General features: G+C 49.6%; 1 protein-coding gene across 1 annotated transcript; it reads left to right on the top strand.

The window, feature by feature from the left end:
* LOC139321312 (protein jagged-1b-like) lies at positions 1-19,434 on the top strand. Its single transcript, XM_070949982.1, has 13 exons — positions 1-555; positions 3,039-3,341; positions 6,895-6,958; positions 8,873-9,127; positions 9,797-9,857; positions 10,597-10,727; positions 13,106-13,225; positions 14,379-14,513; positions 15,193-15,306; positions 16,164-16,210; positions 16,456-16,632; positions 17,477-17,618; positions 18,485-19,434. The coding sequence occupies exons 1-13, from the start codon at positions 1-3 to the stop codon at positions 18,850-18,852; spliced, it is 2,472 nt and encodes an 823-aa protein (XP_070806083.1). The 3' UTR covers positions 18,853-19,434.
* Positions 19,435-21,035: the final 1,601 nt, after the last annotated feature.

Genomic DNA, 21,035 nt, shown 5'->3' with positions numbered 1-21,035 from the left:
ATGGGAGTTGTCGTCCCACTCCCGCCCCTTCTTCTCCTGGAGCCTGCCAAGCAGGGAGCGGCCGGCGGCCCCCGCACGTGCTCCCGGCCGGGGTTGGGCGGGCGGGCGAGGCTGGCGAAGGGGGGGGGGGGGCACCGGCCCCGCCTCCCTCGGCTGGCAGCCTGGCAGAGCCGCAGCGCCCGTCCCGTCGAGCAGCCGCCGCCTCCCCGCTTTATGCCCCGCGATCGGGCGGCCCAGGAGGGCTGCCTCGCCGGCTCCGGCGATGCTGCTCCTGCTGCTGCTGCTGCTGCTGCTCCATGCGCGGCTCCAGGTGAGCCTCCCTCGGTCCGGGGAAAGCCTAGGCAGACTCTCGGCCCCATGGTCCGCAGCCCGCCGGCGCAAAGCAAGGCACCCCGAATGCGCTGCGCTTCTCTGCAGCCGGGAGACGCGCGGCGCAGCTGGAGCGCCCGAGGGCGACGCTTTGGAGACCCGGAGAGTTTCCCCAGCTGGGCAGCCGATGCCCGTTTCTCGCCTCTTTTACACGCGACTTTAACTACTACTCGTTTCCTCCCCGGAGTTCATGCTTTAAGTTATCTACCTGAGGGAGGGGAGGGGAGGGGAGGGGAGGGGGGGAGTCCGGGTTCCCCTCAAGGGACCCCAAGGACTGTGGGGGGGGGGTGGCTCTGCCAGGCTCCCTGAGACCCTCCGACCCTTCCCCGCGGAACTCCTCCGAAGTCCTGGGGGAGCGGAACGACCCTCGTCTTGGAAACCGGCTTGGCTTGGCTGGGCTCGGCTGAAAGAGGGTTGGCAGTTTGCGGGATGCCAGTCCGGACTTGGGCGAGTTTGGACCCTGCCAGAAAGTGAGAGGCAAGGCTTCTGCCCCCTGGGACGGCGGAATTGGGGGGGGGGGAGGATTGGGGATGAATTCGGGATTTGCAAGATTCGTTGTTTCTCCCCATGTAAGTGTTTCTCTGTATCATATCAGACATGCGGGTGTATGCATAATTTTGTATTTATTTATTTTGTCATGTTTAGGTAGTGTATATTGAAGGTGGAGACCCTTTGAGAGCTGCATGCAAGGAAATTTCATTTAAATGTATGCCGATTAATGTACATTCAAAGTGACCCTAAAGAAACTTTCCTTCCTTCCTTCCTTTCTTTCTTTCTTTCTTTCTTTCTTTCTTTCTTTCTTTCTTTCTTTCTTTCTTTCTTTCTTTCTTTCTTTCTTTCTTTCTCTATCTATTTATCTATCTATCACTCTCTTTTTCTCATTTGTTTCTTTCTATCTATCTATCTATCACTCTTTTTCTCATCTCTATCTATCTATCTATCTATCTATCTATCTATCTATCTATCTATCTGCAGCCACTGAGTAGCTCGTGGTTTCCACGGTGGGCAGCCTTGAAATTCTCCGAGTTTGCATGCTCTGGCTCCGGAAAGATTTTTATTTTATTTTATTTATTAAGATCTTGCTGCTCTTTCAGTACGAAGCCATTGCTTCTCCTCCAAACTCTTGCGTTTTCCCCCAAGATTAACCCTCTGGGGATATCACGATTAAACAGCTGCGAGACAGAGGACCTGGTGCAGACATGCAGTTTGCCGTGGCTGGGATGCAGCCCCTCCTGCCTTCTAGCTGTGTGTAGGGGTCTTTTTACCAGGGGCCTCGGACCTTGGACTCCTTAGACCCCCCCTAAACAGGGGCCCCTAGAGGCCCAGTTTCCTCCCCACCTCCAAAAAAAAAGCAGGAGTTTTACAGCTGTACTGAAACTCAATGACCTCCCATCTTTCTCCCTGGGGGGAAAGGAAGGTGTGGCCCTCGCTTAGTTTCTCAGCCCAAGCAAGCACACGGTGGGGGGGGGGAGGTTGGCCCTTTGGCAGCTGATGTGCCCCACCCCAGGAACAGCTGTCTTTCCAAACATGGGGGGGGAGGGAAGAGCCACCCCTCTCAGAAGATAAGGATGCCCGGGACCCTAATATTCAAACTCCTTGAGAGCTTCACAAGCTGGGCTTAAAGTAGGGGTCTCCAACCTAGGCCACTTTAAGACTTGTGGACTTCAACTCCCAGAATTCCCCAGCCAGCATTTTCTTTGTGTTTTTTCTTCCTTTTCTCCTTAACTCCCTTCTGTCTCTTTTCCTCTCTCTTCTTCCCTTTCTCTTTCTGTTTTCCATTTTCTTTGTTTCACCTTTTCCTCAAGCCCTTCTCCTTCCCTCTCCCTTCTACTTCCTCCCTCCCTCCCTCTTTTTTCCTCTTTCTTTTCTTTCTGTCTACCTGTCTTTCTGTCTTTTCCTTCCTTCCTTCCCTCCCTCCCTCCCTCCCTCCCATTCCCATCTCCTTCCTTCATCTGTTTCTTTTTTTTTGCTTTTTATTGTCTTTATTTTTAAGCATTCTTTTTCCTCCCATGCGGTTCTGAGTCACTTTGGAATGGATCAGCATAAAAATCTTAGTAATCAATCAATCATCTTATAAATAAACTCTGGGCAAGAAGCCACTGGAAGACTTCAGCTGACATTATTCTAATTTGTCTGCCTAATTGTTTTATTACTTTTAACCTTCTAATTGGTTTACCCTCCTATTGACGATGTTGTAAGCCACTTGATCATGAGATAAGCAGCCTATACATTTAATGAATAAATTTACAATAAATAAATACATTTTAATAAATAAGTTTAACAAATTTCAATAATTTTTAAAATAAATTTTAATAGATAAATTCAATAAATCTTAATAGGTAAATTTCAATAAGTAAATTTAATAAATGAATTCATTCAATACATAAATTTTAAGACATTAATAAATGAATTCAATCAATCAACAAATTTAATAAATAAATAAATGTAATAAATAAAACACATTCCCAACCATAGTGATGAGGAGGAACTGAGCTATGCCTCTTTCCTAAAGAGAAGGTATAACTTCTTGATGGTGATCACACTGGAGCTGTGACGGTGTGGAGAGGTGGGCACCAGGTTGGAGATGGAGATTCTCCTCTGGTCCTCCTTCACCTCTCGTGCTCATGCTACTCACCAGCTCATTGCCGTCTCTGCTCTGCCCCTTCCAGGTCTCGGGAGCCATGGGCGTGGTTGAACTGCAGGTCTCCTTGGCACAGAACGAGAAGGGGGTCCTGGCGGATGGACGGTGCTGCCGCGGAGGGCGGGAGCCGCCATGCCCCATGGCCGAGCCTTGCCACACCTTCTTCAGGGTCTGCCTCAAGGAATACCAGCTGCGGGCACAGCCAGGGGGGCCTTGCGTGCTGGGGGCCGCCAGCACACCTGTTTTGGGGGGCAACGTCATCTCAGCTCCCCTCCAGAAGCCCTCGGACCGTGACGGGACAATGGTCATCCCTTTCGACTTTGCCTGGCCGGTAAGAGCCTTATTTTTATCTTTGTTGGGGGATAGCAGAAGCATTAAATATAAGGTTCTTACAGCTCTAGGTCTGGCCACAGCCAGGGCTGCCGAGATTACAGGTAGTCCTCGACATACGACCACAGTTACGATGGTATGATCGCGTGGCTCAGCTGGGATCATCAGAGGCTTTTAAAAGCATTTTTTCTACAACCTCTTCGGCCAAAGAGGTTATAGAAAAAATGTTTTTAAAAGAAAAAAAAAAGCCTCTGACGATCAGATAACTCAGCTGGGATCATCAGAGGCTTTTAAAAGCATTCTTTTTTCTACAACCTCTTCGGCCAAAGAGGTTATAGAAAAAATGTTTTTAAAAGAATAAAAAGCCTCTGACGATCAGGTAACTCAGCCGGGATCATCAGAGGCTTTTAAAAGCATTCTTTTTTACAACCTCTTCGTCCAAAGAGGTTGTAGAAAAAATGGTTTTAAAAGTAAAAAAAAAAAAAAAGTTGGCCACGCCCACCCAGTCACATTACAACCCCCCCATCCACCAAACCACGCCCACAGAACCGGTAGTAACAAATTTTACATTTCACCCCTGGTTTCACAGCATTGCTCATTGCGTCTCAGAGCTCTGTGGATTCTGGAAGAAGACATACTATTGCCCCTGTTTGGACTGCTTGCCGTCAAGCATCCGAATTCTGATCTCGTGAGCATGGCAATTCTGCTGCAGCGCTTGTCAGGGTGAGGACCGGGCGCCTAAGTCACTTTTTCCAGCGCCGTCATCACTTCGGTTGCTAAACGAATGGCTTCAAGTCGAGGCATCTGCCTGTTAGAGGCACCTCTGCGAAATCTGGAAGAATGGGTGACTCACTTAACAACCGGCTTCCTTAGCAGTGGAAATTCTGGTTCCAATTGTGGCCGTACATCGAGAATTACCTGTAAAGCTGCATCCCCAGAAAGCCCAAAATTACCCAGGTTGAAAAACGTTCAACCGGAACTTGCAGATTGGAAAAAGCAACGGAGAAAATCTGTAGAGATTCTCAGACATCTAGGTCACGTTTGTCCCAAAGGTGCTTTTTCAAGAGGCAACTCGACTTCCTTGTTGTTTTTTTCTTTTGAAGACATTTCCCTTCTCCTCCAAGAAGCTACTTCCACTCTGACTGGATGGTGGGGAATGGAAGGATTTATATTCCGTGCAGACAGCAGGTCATTTGCTACAGCTATACAACTTGGGATGAACATCCTTTGAACGGTGTGGGAATAGGAATAAATTTCCAGAGGAAAAAAATGCAGACCTCAGGAACCATTTGCACCACTCAGGTGACCCTGAGGTCACAGACAAACCTCCAAGTGGCCTCAACCACCCACTAAAAAGGATGCAAAGGACCAGCTGCCTGCACGGAATATAAATCCTTCCATTCCCCACCATCCAGTCAGAGTGGAAGAAGCTTCTTGGAGGAGAAGCGAAACCTCTTCAAAAGAAAACCCAAGAAAGTCCAGTTGCCTTCTGAAACAAAGCACCTTTGGGACAACGGAGAAGGTCCTGCAATTAATTTTGCAGCTGCTTTGTGCATGGACAGCCTCGTCCGATTTGTCACTCAAGCAAGACTCAAATCTGTTCTGGTTTGTCCAGGGGGAAAAGATGACACAATGCACCCCAGGTCCGTTCCCCCCCCACACACACACACCAGCTTCTCTGCCAGAGTAACTGGGTCTCCCTCTGCCAAAAAACCAAATTTAAACCTCGTCTCTGTTCTGCTTCCATCTCTAGATCAGGGGTCTCCAACCTTGGCAACTTTAAGACTTGTGGACTTCAACTCCCAGAGTTCCAGATTGTTGGGGGCAATAGACGGACTCTGTAAACCGCTTAGAGAGGGCTGCAAAAGCACCGTGAAGCGCTATATAAATCTGAGTGCTATTGCTTGCTATTCCAGCTCTATTCTGATTTGAGTTTCTGCCCATTTAAGGATGTCAGTAGAAGACAAAACATCTTTTTTTATATAAAAAAAAATCTGATTTTTTTTTTAAACAATTTATCTGTGTTAAACCTACTAATTCACATGTGAAGGATCACTTGGGGGTTGGAGAGGTCTTACAAACCAGTTCTGGAATTTCTGCCTTGAAAACCGAACCACAGCAACTTGGTCTCTGGCCGCAGGTCCTGGGAAAGGTCATTGAGCCTGGCTGACCTCTGACCTTTGGGGCTGTTCTGAAATGCCTTCCCCTCTCCCCAAGGGAATGTCAGCCGAGGGGAGCAGCTGTTCAGCGAGACCCTCGAGCTCTTTGGGTGAATGCACCTTCCTCTGTCATACACCCACACACAGTGGGAGAATGAGATAGTTGGCATATAAATTTAATAAATAAATTTAATGAATAAAGAAAAGATATCTGGAGATAAGCCAGCTGCAGGTTGACATCTCAAGCTGCCTTCTGAACTGGACCTTTGTAAGGTTATGAGTGGCACAAGATGGCTGCCCACCCATTACATGTCCCACAATGCCCTGACGAAGCACAGCGCTGGGGCATTGTGGGAAATTCCTTGCTCAACCAATAGGAAAACGGAGCAGCACCTGCTACGTGCTAAGAAAAGTTTGATTGGCTCAGTGGATTAAGCCAATATGACCATCGTGGTTAGCTTGCGGTTCGGAGAGTTGCACAAAACCTGGAGGGGGGCAATGGAGCAAACTGGTTTAGTCAGAGCAGCAAACAAGCAGAGACGCAGGGTTGGGAGAGTTCAGAAGATACCCCCAGAGCTGCCGGTTGTGTGAAATGAATCATTCGTCTTCCTGGAAAAGGGACAATGTGGCCTTTCCTTGTGAGGCTGCAGGCGTAGCCTCCCTCTCTTAAGTCGCTCCTTCCTGGCGAGACTTCAGGCGTAGCCTATTTTTCTTCCTTTTGGTGGCCTCCAATTTTGATGCTCAGTATCCCCCATCCTTATCCAGTTTAGCCTTTGGCAGACCTGGTCCTTGTAGTTGTAGGTCACCTAAAGGATGGCATAGAGGCTGACCTCGTCGTACCTCGTAATCCTCCTTCCCTCCCTTTGGCTGTGGATGAGGGTCTCTGGCAGTGTTTTTCAACCTTGGTAACTTTTAAGACCTGTGGACTTCCAACTCCCAGAATTCCCTGGCTGGCGGGGGAATTCTGGGACTTGAAGTCCACCCAACTCAACGTTGCCAAGGTTTTGGGGTGCTTTGAGGAACCTTAACAGATCCAGCTAAGAAGCTGACTGATCTGCCTTTAGTTGGTGCTCCAGATGTTGTGGGATTAAACCCGAGGCATTTATCACTATTTTTGCTTATCTTTGCCACAATCATTCTAATTTATTATTATTATTATTATTATTATTATTATTATTATTATTATTATTATTTAATTAATTTTTCTGCATCCAGTTCAGCTGAGTGGAGGTCTGGCTTTGATATGGTAGAAATTTTGTTCTCATTCAGTCGGTTTATTCATAGAAATGAGCATAGAACTGGGAGAGTTGGGGGTCGGAGAGGGGGGGTGCCACATAGGTTTCCAGATGTTCAGACCAGGAACTCGTTGGTGAACTTCTGCCTTGTCCCTTCTAGCGCTCGTACTCGCTGGTTCTGGAGGCCTGGGATGCTGCCAATGCCAGTGATGTCACCAGCTCAGGTAAGGAGTCCTTTTTCTGGATACAGGTGGTGGGTGCAAAGTAGGAAGGGGTGGGATGTTCAGACACACCTGGATTTTGTGTTCCACTTCTTGAACCAGCATGTGCCTCCTCTGGGTACCGAGATCGAGGCGAAAGAGCAAAGCAGGTTTCAGCATTCGTGCCCGCAGCCATTCAGATAGCCATTCGCCATGCCATATTTAGTTTTTTTTCATTGGGAAGTAGCTAAACTAGTTGTTAGCTGCGTAGGAAAGTTTGAAAGAAAATAATGTTGTAGCTCTGGGCTTTTACTTCTCCTTTCAGCTACATTCCTGATCACTGAGCCCTGAACCAGTCACTCACCTCTGGTCTGTAAAAACTGGAACTTCCATGGAGAATGGCAGTCTACCTTTAAAGTAGCAGTTGCCAGGAATAAGCAGGAAGAGAGGCCTCGTTTATAGGTTTCCAGGGGCAGGGACAGTGGCAGCTGCAGGGGTATGGGGTGGGCGGGTAAATGAGTTTAGATTTTCACCCCTGTTGCAGTGGCAGGCGGTGTGCCAGCCTCGTTGTGGACTAGTAACTTGTGCTCCTTTCCAGCTCTGCCCCGGGGCACTCAAGGATGAACAAAATGCTTGGGACTATTGATAATGTAGAGTTTATTGTAGTAGAATTTATTGTGACATAAAATACAGGTGAAAATGAAAACGGGAAAAAGGGAAGGGGTGCAGGATAAGAAGAAACAGGAAAAAAAAATGCAGTGATTTTTTTTTACTCTATTCAGTGCAGTAAAACACAAAATACAAATCCAGCTTCAGTTTTTTGCTTTCCATTTCCAGTAAATAGAAGCCATTTCTATAATAGCCCAGTTAATCTAGTCCTCCAAAACCTAAAATCAAAATTTAATTTTGTTTTCTCTTTCGAGCGTAAAGTCCAGAAGCGATTTCCAAATGCAAACAAAACTAGATAAGTCCTTCTCTTTAATTAAACAATTAACTCTGCCCTCCCTGCCAACGCCATCGCTTTTCCCATCCATTCTTCCATTGTGGGAATGGATGGACGGCTCTTTCCGTTTGGGCACGTATAAAATTCTCACAGCTGTCAACCTAGAGGATAACCAAGTTCCAAATTTCGGACCGTTGATGAACGTTTTGAATTGGATTGAATATGTCAGTTTTGTAACTCCGAGGTCCTTGGTGGTCTCTGAGCTCGGCTGTTTTCTTGCAGATATTTCATGACTCCACTAGGTAATAATCGGTGCTAGAAGGAGTGGGTTTGTGGAGAGGAAGAGGAGGGGGAGGAGAAGGAGAAGAAGGGGAAAGAGAAGGACTGTGGGGTCCTTGGTGCTCTCTGAGCTTGTTGGTTTTCTTGCAGATGTTTCATGACCAAACTAGGGAACATCATCAGTGCTAGAAGGGAGGGGGGATTGCAGAGGGGGGAAGAGGAGGAGGAGGAGGAGGAGGAGACTGTGGGATTCTTGATGGTCTCTGAGCTTGGTGGTTGTGGTATTTTTTGCCTTTTTGTTGTTTCCTTTTTAATTGTCTCTTTTGAAAGTCGTGTAAATATTGTTAATCTCTGTGTGCCTGTTGATGGCTGACTCGTCTGAATGCTGACCTTCCGGAAATCCCTTAGCGTTCTTGAACTTAATTGGTCCAGGATGCTCACAATTTCCCAGTTGAAACTATGGTGTCATTGGTCTCTGTGTTGTGCAATTCAGGTGTTTTCATCCTGTCTTCTGATTGCTCAGTGTTCATGGAGGTGCTCTGCAAATCTTCTGTCTCGTGGTGACTGTTGCAGTCCTCACACTGTATGTTTGCAGAGGACTCCCCCTTTTTCCTCCTGGGGCTGCTGGGTCTTTGGGTTTTGTGCCTCCCACCAGATGTGGGGTGGTGATTGAGAACAGGACCCTCCACCTTCGTCTTCCTCCCCTTCCTTGGCAGGCTCAGGGCAGCTGATCGAGCGGGTGACCCGTTCGGGCATGGTGAACCCAGGCGAAGGCTGGCAGCATTTAAGGCATCATGGGCGCAGCGCCCTGCTGGAGTGCCGGCTGCGAGTGCGCTGCCACGAGCACTACTACGGGCCCTCGTGCAACCTGCTCTGCAGGCCCCGTGACGACTTCTTCGGGCACCACAGCTGCGACGCGGCCGGGAACAAGGTCTGTCTCGACGGCTGGACGGGAAACAAGTGCCAGCGGGGTATGTCCGGGGCTGGCGGGCTGGCGTGGGGCAGGGCAGGGCAGGGCGAGAAAAAAGACTCTACAAAAGGGCAGGCTGCCCCATTGCTGTGGTTGTCCTGCCCCAATTCCCACCACCCTCCAGAAGGTGTCTTGGGGGGGGGTGTCAAAAAAGCCAAGACGGACGCAAGCAAAAAAAATATTTGTGGACATTTTGCAGGGAGGCAGGAGGGGACAGGACAGACCAACAGATCAAAATGATGGGCGTAGCTGCATCCCCAAACCCCACCTGTATTTCTTGTGTGTCACCTTTGCATTAAAAAGGGGCAGGGACTTGGTCTCATGTTCCCAGCTGCCATCTTGACTTTTTTTGACACCTATCTGGGGGGATGTCCCTATGTCGATGGTCCTGTGGGGTCTCCAGGTTGGGTGGCCTCCTCTCTGCATCCTTTCAGTCCTTCCCTCGAACACCAAAACAAGGACATTCGTCACTGGTGCAAATCCGTCGGCTGAATCTCCTCCCCTTCGCTCCCTCCTTGCCAGCCCTTTGAGGTAGGCCAGGTCCCTAACCACCATACCCGAATGATTATTCTGGTGCGCCCACAAAGAAGGGGGCAGCCATGTCCTTTCAGCAGCTTTCAAGACTCAGTCTGGAGCCTCGTCTGACGTTGCAACTTGTGTTCTCTTGCAGCTGTTTGTCGTCAGGGGTGTCACAAAACGCACGGGTTTTGCGAGGAACCTGGGGAGTGCAGGTGAGAAGCAAGCAGGTGGGAGGTGGTTCTGACCCTTCGGCCTCCCCTCAAACCCTCCCCTTAGCCAGCAACGATGAAACTGGTCCAGCATGTCCTCAAATCCTGGTCTTCTGCTGGTTTAGTCTGTCGTACTCCTGGCGAGAAAAACATGCGCTTCCCTCAAGTGGAAAAGGGATGCAAGGGGCGACCATGATGTTGCGAGATGTGGGTTGAACCCTTTGAGGTTATCCAGACAAGAAGCACCATCATGGGGACCAAGTCCATCTTTCTTGTAAGCTCACATTAGCAGCTGAATCTTGCCATCTGAATGGGCTTGTCGGAAACGTTTTCTCACATTACTTTCTCGGCTGGGACTCAAGGCCCTGTTCTCTGGCCATTGTCTTGGTAGCAACTCTTCTTCTTTGTCCTTCAAGGACATTCCTTTATGCCCTCTACCTCATCAAGGCTCTCCAACCTTGGCAACTTTAAGACTTCAACTCCCAGAATTCCCCAGCGGGAGAGAGATCGTTCCGAGGACTGGAGGGGAACGTGGTTTCGTGTGCTGCCTGCAGCCCACGGATGGGGCTTCGCTTGTTTGCGCAGGCCGGTTTCGGGGATGCCACGGCCCCGGTGCTGGTGCCTGGTCCAGGGGTTGGGGACTCTGTCCTAAAGGATCAGATTGGGGCAGGTCTGACCTAGCCACTCCCCCTCCTCAATTTCAAGGCCATTCGCTGCACAGTAACCATCCTTCCCTTCTCAGCTGCCATTACGGCTGGACGGGGCACCACTGCGACCGGTGCCTTCGCTTCCCCGGTTGCGTCCACGGGAGCTGCACCGTGCCGTGGAAGTGCGACTGCGAGACCAACTGGGGTGGCCTTCTCTGCGACAAGGGTGAGCCCCCCCCCCCCCCGCTCGGCCCTGCTCAGTGGATCCTTGTGTTAAGATGGGAAGGGGGCAGCGGAGACCCTCCCCTAACAGGCAAACATCCTTGGCCATTCCTTCTATAGATAGTCCTCGTCTTACAAAAGTTCATTTAGTGAACTGTTCAAAGTTACGACAGCATTGAAAAATGGGACTTAGGAATGTTTTTCACACTTATGACCGTTGCAGCGTCCCCACAGTCAGGTGATCAAAATTGAAACGCTTGGCAACTGACTCGTACTTATGACGGTTGCAGTGTCCCTGGGTCGTGTGATCCCCTTTCACGACCACCTGCCCAGCAAAGTCAGTGGGGAAGCCAGATTCACTTAACAACCGTGTGACTGACTTAACAACTGCAGTGATTCACTTAGCAAGAGTGGCCAGAAAGGTCATAGAATGGGACAAAACTCACTTAACAAATGTCTCACTTAGCAACAGAAATTTGGGGCTCCATTGTGGTCGTAAGTTGAGGATTCCCTGTATTTTACAACCGTTCAATATGGTGGTCTCCAATTCTAGATAGTCCTCGACTTACGGCCACAATTGGGACGGGAAAAATTAGTTGTTACGTGATGAGGTTATTAAGTGAGACATCACATGACTGCACCCCAATTTTGGCAACCTTTTTGCTGCGGTCATTAAGTGAGATATCACATGACCGGGACTGATGTCCTTCCATGCCATGGCTTGCTGGTTGGAAGTGGCTAGGAAGGTGCCAGATGGTGGTCACATGACTGCAGGGACACTGCAGTGGTCATAAGTGTGAGGACTGGTTATCAATCACCTCTTTTCAGTGCCACTGTAAATTCAAACCACCACAAAACAAATGGTCCTAAGTCAAGGACTCCCTGTAAACCAGTTTCAAGCCATGGTTTGTGTCACCACCCTTTTCTTTACTATTGCAATGATGGCTACTTTAGCTTGCATCAAAGTAGGAGGAGCCAAAGACCCCAACTCATTTTCCTTCCTCTTCCCCTCCTTCAAGAAGAGACCCCCAGCTGGCAGGCTGGATCAAGGGGGGGGGAGGGTGAAAGTTCACCTCCCGACCTCTAGAGGGCGCTAGCATGGAATGTTTTTTTTTTTTTTTCAATCAATGTTTGTTATCCTTGCTAAAATAATTAATGGAAGAACCCAGATACTCCTTGATTTAGATCAGGGGGTCTCCAACCTTGGCAACATTAAGGCTTTTGGACTTCAACTCCCAGAATTCAGTTTTGCTGGCTGAGGAATTTTGGGAGTTGAAGTCCAAAAGCCTTAACGTTGCCAAGGTTGGAGACCCCCTGATTTAGATACTCCTTGATTTATGAGCACAAACCGCCGCTAAGCAAGGCAGTTATTAAGCGAATTGCACCCAATTTTACCACCTTTCTTGCGACAGGGGTTAAATCACTACAATCGTTAAGAGAATCATGTGGTCATTAAACGAATCTGGCTTCCCGCATCGACTTTGCTTGTCCAGAGTCAGCTGGGAAGGTCACAAACGGTGATCATGGGACCCCGGCCGGGACATTGCAGTCGTCATAAGTACATGTCAGTTGCCAAGTGGCCAAATTTCGAACACCTTGGGAAAGCTGCAGTGGTTGTAAGTGCGAGGATCGATTGTAAGTCATTTTTTTCACCTGTGACATCAACTGGCTACTAAATGAATGTTTGATAAGTCGAGGACTCCCTCAAGACACCTATCAGGGTCGATTGAAGCCAATACAGGTAGTCCTCAACTTACAACAGTTCATTTAGTGACGGTTCGAAGTTACAATGGCACTAGAAAAAGTGACTTACGACCGTTTTTCACACTTACGTCCATTGCAGCATCCCCGTGGTCACGTGATCAAAATTCAGACGCTTGGCAAGGGGTTCCTATTTATGACGGTTGCATGTCCTGAGGTCACGTGATCCGCTGTTGCGACCTTCAGACAAAGTCGACGAGGCGGTCAGGTTCACTTAACAACCGTGTCACCAACTGAGCAACTGCAGGGATTCCCTTAACAAATGTAGCAAAAAAAAAAAAAGTCGTAAAATGGGGGAAAACAAACATCTCACTTAACAACATAAATTCCGGGCTCGATTGTGGTCATAAGTCGAGGACTACCTGTAATTGCTTCCCAATTAATCATCTTGAGGAAATAAAGGAAGCCGGGACAGTTTTGACAAGAAGGTTTTTGGTGGTCCATTTTTTACACCAACTTCGGAGAAGGTTGTGCCAACAACGATGGTGGCACCTCAGCCAGAAGCTGGCAGGGAGATTGGTGACCCAAGAGGTGCCTATTCTGGAGGCTTGATCCAGACGGAACGGGGCAGCCTTGGACCAGACCCCCCAAAATCCTTTCCTCTTTTTCCTTCTGGCTCAGATCTGAATTATTGTGGATCTCACCGGCCGTGCCAGAACGGGGGCACCTGTGCCAACAAGGAACCGGATGAATATGAATGCCTCTGCCCGGGAGGATTTGACGGGCGCAACTGCGAGAATGGTGAGCAGAGACGGCCAGCCGGGGATGACAAAGGATGCAGGATCTGAGGGTGGGGTGGGGGGTCTTTCCAGACCCCCTTGGCATTCTGCAGAGACTGGGGACAGAGGGAAGGGACCAGCGAGGGGCATTCTTGGTAGGATCCGTTCTTTCTGTGGCCAACTGCATATTCCATTAGAGAAGAGTGTCCTACTTGCAGCGCTGGGAAACTAACTTCCAATCCTTGCTTGATCGAAAACTTGAATGAGTTAGTTGAGTCAAGCTATATAGCACTGATGATGTTACCTAGCTGGGTCATGAAATGTCTGCAAGAAAACAACCAATTCAGAGAGCAACCCCACAGTTCTCCTCCTCCTCCTCCTCCTCTTCTCTGCAAAACCCCCACCTAGCTAGCACTGATTATATTACTTAGCTGGGTCATGAAATGTCTGCAAGAAAACAACCAAGCTCAGAGAGCACCAAGGATCCCACAGTCCTCTTCTTTTCCTTCCTCCTTTCTACAACCCCACTCTCTTTTAGCACTGATGAGATTGCCTAGGTGGGTCATGAGACGTCTACAAGAAAACCACCAAGTTTAGAGAGCCCCAAAGACCCCACTGTCAGGTTTCGATGTCATCTCAAATAAATTGCGCTCCCAAACAATTAATCTTTGCTGAAATATTCCATTTATTGAGTACGACAGATCTGGCCCTGACTTCGTCATAGCCGATACTAACCCTCTGACCCCCAAACCCTTCCCTTTCCATTCCCCAATTCTCATCTTCTCATTGGCCATCTTCCAAGTCAGTCTCCCCAGCTTCTGACCTCACCCCACAGGAATGTTCCCCCCTCCCATCCCATCTCCTAAGGGATATTATCTACAGAGAAAATAAGTAGGTGAAAAGTCAAGCCTCGTCTTTTTATGGCAGCATCAGAATGCTGACACCCACTTTGAGAATAAACTGGGAAATGGGGCATTTCAGCCCCCTTCTTAATCCTAGCGCCCCTCCGGCTACACAACCAGCCATGATCTCCAGGGAGGACTTCTTTCCTCTCAAATGCCTGATTGTGGCTAACTCAGAGGTGCCTCCGCGCATTCTTCGGTCCTCTCTCACTTGTGATGCACTCATTTGCACAACTGGCTTCTTGACTATCTCTGGGTGTCCTCTTTTCCCAGCCCTCCTTCCTCTGCCTACTTCCAGACCGCCCTGCCCTTCGGAGCTTTGTGCCAACGGTGGGAGCTGCCGTCCAACCCCTTCCGGACCGCAGTGTGTCTGTCCACCAGGGTGGCGTGGCAAGGTGTGCCAGGACGGTATGTGGTTCCCAGCACGTGGTAGGGTAGCTTTCCGGAGACGGATCAGAGAACTGGAGGGGAAACGAAGTGCGATTTCAGCTTTAGGTTCCAATTTTACAAATACAAATTTATACTTTCCCATCTAGGCTGTCTTAAAAGCAACATCGAATCTCTGGCACCTTAAAGCAGGGGTCTCTAAACATGGCGACTTTAAGACGGGTGGACTTCAACTCCCAGAATTCCCCAGCCACCTGGCTGGGGAATTCTGGGAGTTGAAGTCCACCCGTCTTAAAGTCGCCATGTTTGGAAACCCCTGCCTTAAAGCTTAACAAAATGAACAGACACAGAGTCTACAGCAGTTTTTGATATGCAGATAATCCTCCTTTAGCGACCACAATTGGGACCGGCCACTCAGTCGTTAAGTGAAGCAGTCCGATTTGAATGCATTTTAGAGATTGCGTTATTCTTTTTTTAAAAAAGACCTGATTACGGCAACTGGGAAGATATATATATGTTTTTAGAAAAACCGCAGGCATTGGGTTTCAGGGCTTTGCCAACTGCGAGCTTCCACATCCAGGAGCAGTGTACCTGTGAATGCTAACGACCGATGGAGGAGGAAGAGGGGGGAGGCAGGAAGAAGTCGGGTGGCTCTAAAGGCACGCCAGAGAGCTCTTTCTACTTCTGTTCTTCCTTCCAGATGTGAACGAATGCCACAGAAAGCCGTGTCTTCACGCTCGGGCGTGTAAAAATCTCGTGGGGAGCTATCTTTGCGACTGTTTGCCAGGCTGGACGGGTGCAATCTGCAGCATCAGTAAGAGATTAATTCCGGAATTGCAGGAAGGGGAAACGAATGGACACAGATGGACACTGAGTTCTTTGTGTCATTCGGAAAAACTGGACCAGAACTACATTTCCCAGCACCCTTCACGGCCAGCTGTGGTGTCTGGGGTAGCTAGGAGCTGTAGTTCGCCGTAGGTTCCCTGTCCTCTAATATTTTTAAGCAAAGTTTCTTTAACTTTGACAACGTGAAGATGTGTGAACTTCAACTCCCAGAATTTCCTGGCATGTTTTAAGATGGGTGGACTTCCACTCCCAGAAATCTCCAGCCAGAATGCTTTAAGAGGTGTGAACTTCAATTCCCAGAATTCCCCAGCTAATGAGCTTTAAGATAGATGGAATTCAACTCTCGGAATTCCCCAGTCGGCAAGGCTTGAAGTGGAATTGAAGTTCACCCATCTTAAAGTTGCCAGGTTTGGGAATCAAGGTTTTTAAATAAAATGGATGAAAATTGGAGAGACCCGATGTCAAATTTGCCCTTAGGCCAATGTTTCTCAACCTTGGAAGCTTGAAGATGGGTGGACTTCAACTCCCAGAATCCCCCAGCCAGCAGCGCTGGCTGGGGGATTCTGGGAGTTGAAGTCCACCCATCTTCAAGCTTCCAAGGTTGAGAAACACTTCCTTAGGCCAACCTACCTTCTAAGGTTGTTGTAGCAGGTAAAGATTGGAGGAAAGGGGTGCTGCTTTCACAACCTCAAGTCCCAAAAGAAACCTAGAAATCCTCAAGGCAAATGCAGGGCCAAACCAGTCTAATAACTGGTTCTTTAATTGCAGCTTTCAAGTTTCTTTTAATCAATAATCTTTTTTTTTTTTAATCCACTTTCTGCACAGGAATGAATTTGTGCCAAAAGAGATGCCAAAACGGAGGCACGTGTCAGGTATGTGTGTGTGTGTGTGTGTGTGTGTGTAAAAATCTGCCATCTTAGGATAATGAAAGACGAGGATCGTTTTAGACCTCGCTTTTCCCTCTCGTAAAATGGGCGCAAAACGCGCTCAACAAATTTCTCACTTAGCAACCGAAACTTGGGGCTCAATTGTGGCCGTAAGGCGAGGACTGCCTGTATCCCGCTCTGCTTGTTGTCCTGACCTCTGCCCCCCCCTCTTTTCGCCCCTTCTCCCACAGATGGAGGCTGACAGGCAGGCCTGCTCGTGCCAACCGGGGTACACGGGTGCCGAGTGCGAGACTGAACAGAGGTCCTGCCGAGAGGCCCCCTGCCTGCATGGCGGGCAGTGCCAGCAGGCGGAAAACCAGACTTTCTTTTGCAGGTGCCCTCTGGGCTTTAGCGGCAAGTGGTGCGAGGTACGCCAAGGCTAGGATTTCTGCAGGGTGGAAACTCCACGAAACCCCAAGGATTGTACAGCCACGCTTTATTTATTTATTTGTATGCTGCTTGCATTATTCTTACAAATAACTTAAGTGGAGAACGTATCGTCCTTAATAATCCTTCTATTTCCCCCACAACAACAACCCTGGGTTGGGCTGAGAGGGAGAGATTAGCCCAAAGTTACCCAGTTCGCTTTCGTGCTGAGGGTAGGACTAGAACTCCCAGTCTCCTGGTGATTGGCCCAAAGACATCCAGTCGACTTTCATGCCAAAGGTGAGACTAGAACTCACTGTCTCCTAGTGATGGGCCCAAAGTTACCAGCCAGCTTTCATTCCTAAGGCAGGACTAGAATTCACCATCTCCTGGCGATTGACTCAAAGTCACCCAATTGGCTTTCATTCTTAAGGCCAGACTAGAACTCCCAATCTCCTGGTGATTGGCCGAAACTCACTCAGCCAGCTTTTGTGCCTAAGGCAGGATTAGAACTCACTGTCTCCCAGTGATTGGGCCAAAGTCACCCAGCTGGCTTTCATGCCTACGGCAGAACTAGAACTCACCGTCTCCTGGTTTCTAGCCTGGTGCCTTCTCCACTTAAAGTCTTAGACCAAACTGGCTCGTGAGTTTCCGTGCTGAATGACGTCTCCCCATGGAGACCAGTGGGCCTTCCCCATGCCCCATAATGCACAGACATTTGGAGTGGAGAGGGCGGGAAGAGTAAAACAATGCACACCCCTCCCCTCCCAATTTTTCACAGATAATCTCTGACTATCCCCCCACTCTTTCTCCCTGCCACCCCTCCCCTTCGACTTTCTCCTGCAGGTCTCTGCCAACCGGTGCTCTCCGAATCCTTGCCCCAAAGGTGCCATCTGCCAAGATGGAAGAGGAAGCTATACCTGCCTGTGCCCTGAAGGTGCCATGTGTCAGACCCTGCAAGACCCCTGCTTGGGTGAGGGGTGCAAAGGTGGGTCCTGGGGGAGGGGTGAAAGCACTTCGCAGGTGGTTGAAGGTTACAGCTTTGACAGGTCTGGGCATTAATGCTGATCTTACAAGACATTTAAGATCTTTTTAAGTTTCTCAACTACTGGAAGGGAGATGGGAGGACTTCAATTCCCAGAAACCCCCAGCCAGCAGAGGGGAATTCTGGGACTTGAAGTCCACCTATCTCCCAAGGGCCAAGGCTGAGCAATTCTCCAATAGAAGACATCTCTAATCTAGTGCCAATTGGTATGACGCACCCCCCCCCCAAATTTATTTCGGCAAACCCTTAAAATCCGGCTCTTCTCCCTAATCTTAGATTAGAGGTTTGCTTGTACCCCTTTCGAGATGCTGGGTTTGACGATGGCGGCTGCTTTTCCAGTCATAATTGTTTTTTTGGTAGGGTCTCTTTTTAGTAGCTGGGTGGGATAGGTTGCCCAGAGTCAGGATAGAATTGGGTAAAAAGAGATGAAAATTTATTTTAATGAAAAGAAGGACATGGGGAGACATGATAGCAGTCTTCCAATATCTCAGGGGCTGCCCCAAAGAAGAGGGAGTCAAACTATTCTCCAAAGCACCTGAAGGCAGGACAAGAAGCAATGGGTGGAAACTCATCAAGGAGAGAAGCAACTTAGAACTAAGGAGAAATTTCCTGACAGTGAGAACAATTAACCAGTGGAACTGCTTGCCACCAAAAGTTGTGAATGCTCCAACACTGGAAGTTTTTAAGATGTTGGATAACCATTAGTCTGAAATGGTGTAGGGTTTCCTGCTTGAGCAGGGTTGGACTAGAAGACCTCCGAGGTCCCTTCCAGCTCTCTTATTCAGTTTTTCAAATATGGTTTCCTTTAGGAGAGAACAACGTTGGCCTCCTGACTGCCGTCCTTCTGCCGGTTCTCCTCCTCGCCGGAGGGGTCCCCATTTTGGTGCTGCTCCTGCTGCTTTGCCTTCAACACCGCTTTCCGCCGAGAGTCCCCGGTCGAACGGAGCCTCCCGCCAACAACAGCCTGCGGCCGGACGCCGTCCATCTCATCCGCAACATCACCCACGGGGAGGCCGAGCGAGGGCCGGGTGTGGCTGAAGGCACGGCCAAGATGGCAGGGCTGCCCGCTGGGGTGCCTCCTTCTCCCGGGCTCTCCAAGGTGGACATCTCCAACCAGGAGAGGGCCAAAATCAACCAGTTGAACGTCGGCCTGGTTTTAGCGAGGCCGCCTCTCTGACAAGAAGGGGATGGCGGAGGAGTGGTGGGCAACGGTGACGCTTCTCTTACGGACAAGGGTACCTGATCCCCGTCTTCTTTATGGTCCTCTCCGAAAGCAGCCATGCTCCAAGAACGGACAGGACTCACCTGCAAGGCTTCCTATGTTCCCAGGCAGATGTACCACTGGTCTAGCTGCCGGGCTTTCTGCAGTGAGGGAGGGTCACTGGGCTCCCCAACAGCTGCTCAGACGACAGGACATCCCCAAAGAAGCTAGAACAAATAACCGTCTCGTCTTTGGAAATAATTTGAATGGGCACACATCTGACCATTGATGGGCTACAACATCTGGCAAGCAATATCCCCCCTCCCCAAATGGGATAACAAGGTGGGGAGGGCGCCCCCATAACCCTGGACAATCCCCACTTAAGATCCGGTGGCTTCCTACCCCCATCCCAGGCGGCAACCTTGGGGCTGTGATTTGGAGCAGCTGGGGATCATGGGGCGCTGTAGTCCAGTCCAGCGAGAGGGTGCCTGGGAGGGGTGTGGGGGAGATAGCCCCCAGTTTTTTGCGGAAGGAAACCTCTCGGGCAGACGGAATGTAACTTGCACTGTAATATACTGTAATATTCACTGGTTCTTTTTGCCGGTTGTGTTTTGATTCAAATGTCCCGTGTTTGGGGTGCGGCGAAAGGATTGTGAGGGAATATTTTACGGCCGCCATTTTGCGCACCGCTGCAAATTTTGGGGTGTGCGTGTTGCATGAGGCATCGCCAAAGAGCTGTGTTGACACCCCAATTTTGACCTGGGTAATGGATTAATGCATTGTTTGAAGTTTCCATAATGTAGGGAGACCAACGTCTCTCAAGCGTGGCTGTTTTAAGATGGGTGGACATCAACTCCCAGAATCCCCCAGCCAGCAATCCTAAATCCTAACATGGTTTGTTTTGGCATCAGAGGTACAGGTAATCCTCGACTTACAACACTTCGTTTAGTGCCCGCTCAAAATTACAAAGGCACGGAAAGAGGTGACTTACGACCGTTTTTCACACTTACGACCAATGCGGCATCCCCAACAGTCACGTGATCAAAATTCAGAGGCTTGGCAACCGACTCATATTTATGACGGTCGCAGGGTCCCCGGGGCCATGTGATTCCCCCTTTTGCAACCAGCAAAATCAGGGGGGAAGCCTGATTCACTTATCAAATGTCTTGCTTAGCAACGGAAATTTTGGGCTCAATTGTGGTCGTAAGTCGAGGACAACCTGTATGGTTATCTTCACCGAGAGCGGGACAGCAAGGCGCGGCTGGCAGCTCGAACATCAGCCCAGGCCGTTTCTGGCTCTGCCTGCTTGGCAGCTGCATTTTATGGCCTCCTTGAGGGCACCCTGGCATCTCGGGACCTGAAGAGTTCTGAAGAGATTTGAGGCTGGCAGAAGGATCCCTGTCGTTCTTCCCGGCAGGCGAAACCTCCGGAGGCTCTTCGGCTCACCTGTTCCTCCCCTCACCTGTTCTGCTCCCTCTTTGCCCACTTCCTTCACCACCGTGGCTGGTGCCAGCCAACCGTCACAGAGGGGGAGAAGACAGGCTGCGGCCTGCCTCGCTTTGCCCCGGGCTCTGAGCTTGTGAGAACGCGGGGAAGAGGTTTGGGGCAGGGGCGGCTGAACACCTCGCAACCTGTACAGGCAGGTAAGCCGCTCAGCCGGCCACCTCCCTCACCCCATCATCACTCGGCAGCTGGGGAAGGAGAGCGTGGGAAGGGTGTGTGTGATGAAACTGTGCTGGGACGGGAACCGGGGCGATGCTTGCCAAGCAACCATTTCTGGAAGGAAGGAAGGAAGGTGATGGGGCAGGAACCAGCGATTCTCAGGTACGGAGGCCAGTTATGTCAATAGAGAGATCAGGGGCTCCCCAGGTCAAGGAACAGGACACGGAAGCACCCCAGGGCTTGACCGACTACCCTAGAAATGAACTCTGGAGCATCAAACCCTGTGATCTCTAAGTGGACAAATCCAGGTGCAAGTGGCTGGAATACAGGTATACAGGTATTCTAGTCCTTGACTTACAACCATTCATTTAGTGACCGTTCGAAGTTACAATGGCATTGAAAAATCATCCTATCATCCTAACCCAGTTTGCCCCGAGATGCTGTCCAGTGGGAATGGACTCCAAACCCCATAATCCTTAGCCAGCGTGGGCCACTGG

Source organism: Pituophis catenifer, unplaced genomic scaffold (assembly GCF_029215685.1).
Source record: "Pituophis catenifer annectens isolate HBS135680 unplaced genomic scaffold, rPitCat1.0.hap2 SCAF_9, whole genome shotgun sequence".
Taxonomy (NCBI): Eukaryota; Metazoa; Chordata; class Lepidosauria; order Squamata; family Colubridae; genus Pituophis; species Pituophis catenifer.
Note: the sequence above shows the minus strand (reverse complement) of the source record. Positions and strands in the feature narration are given on the sequence as shown.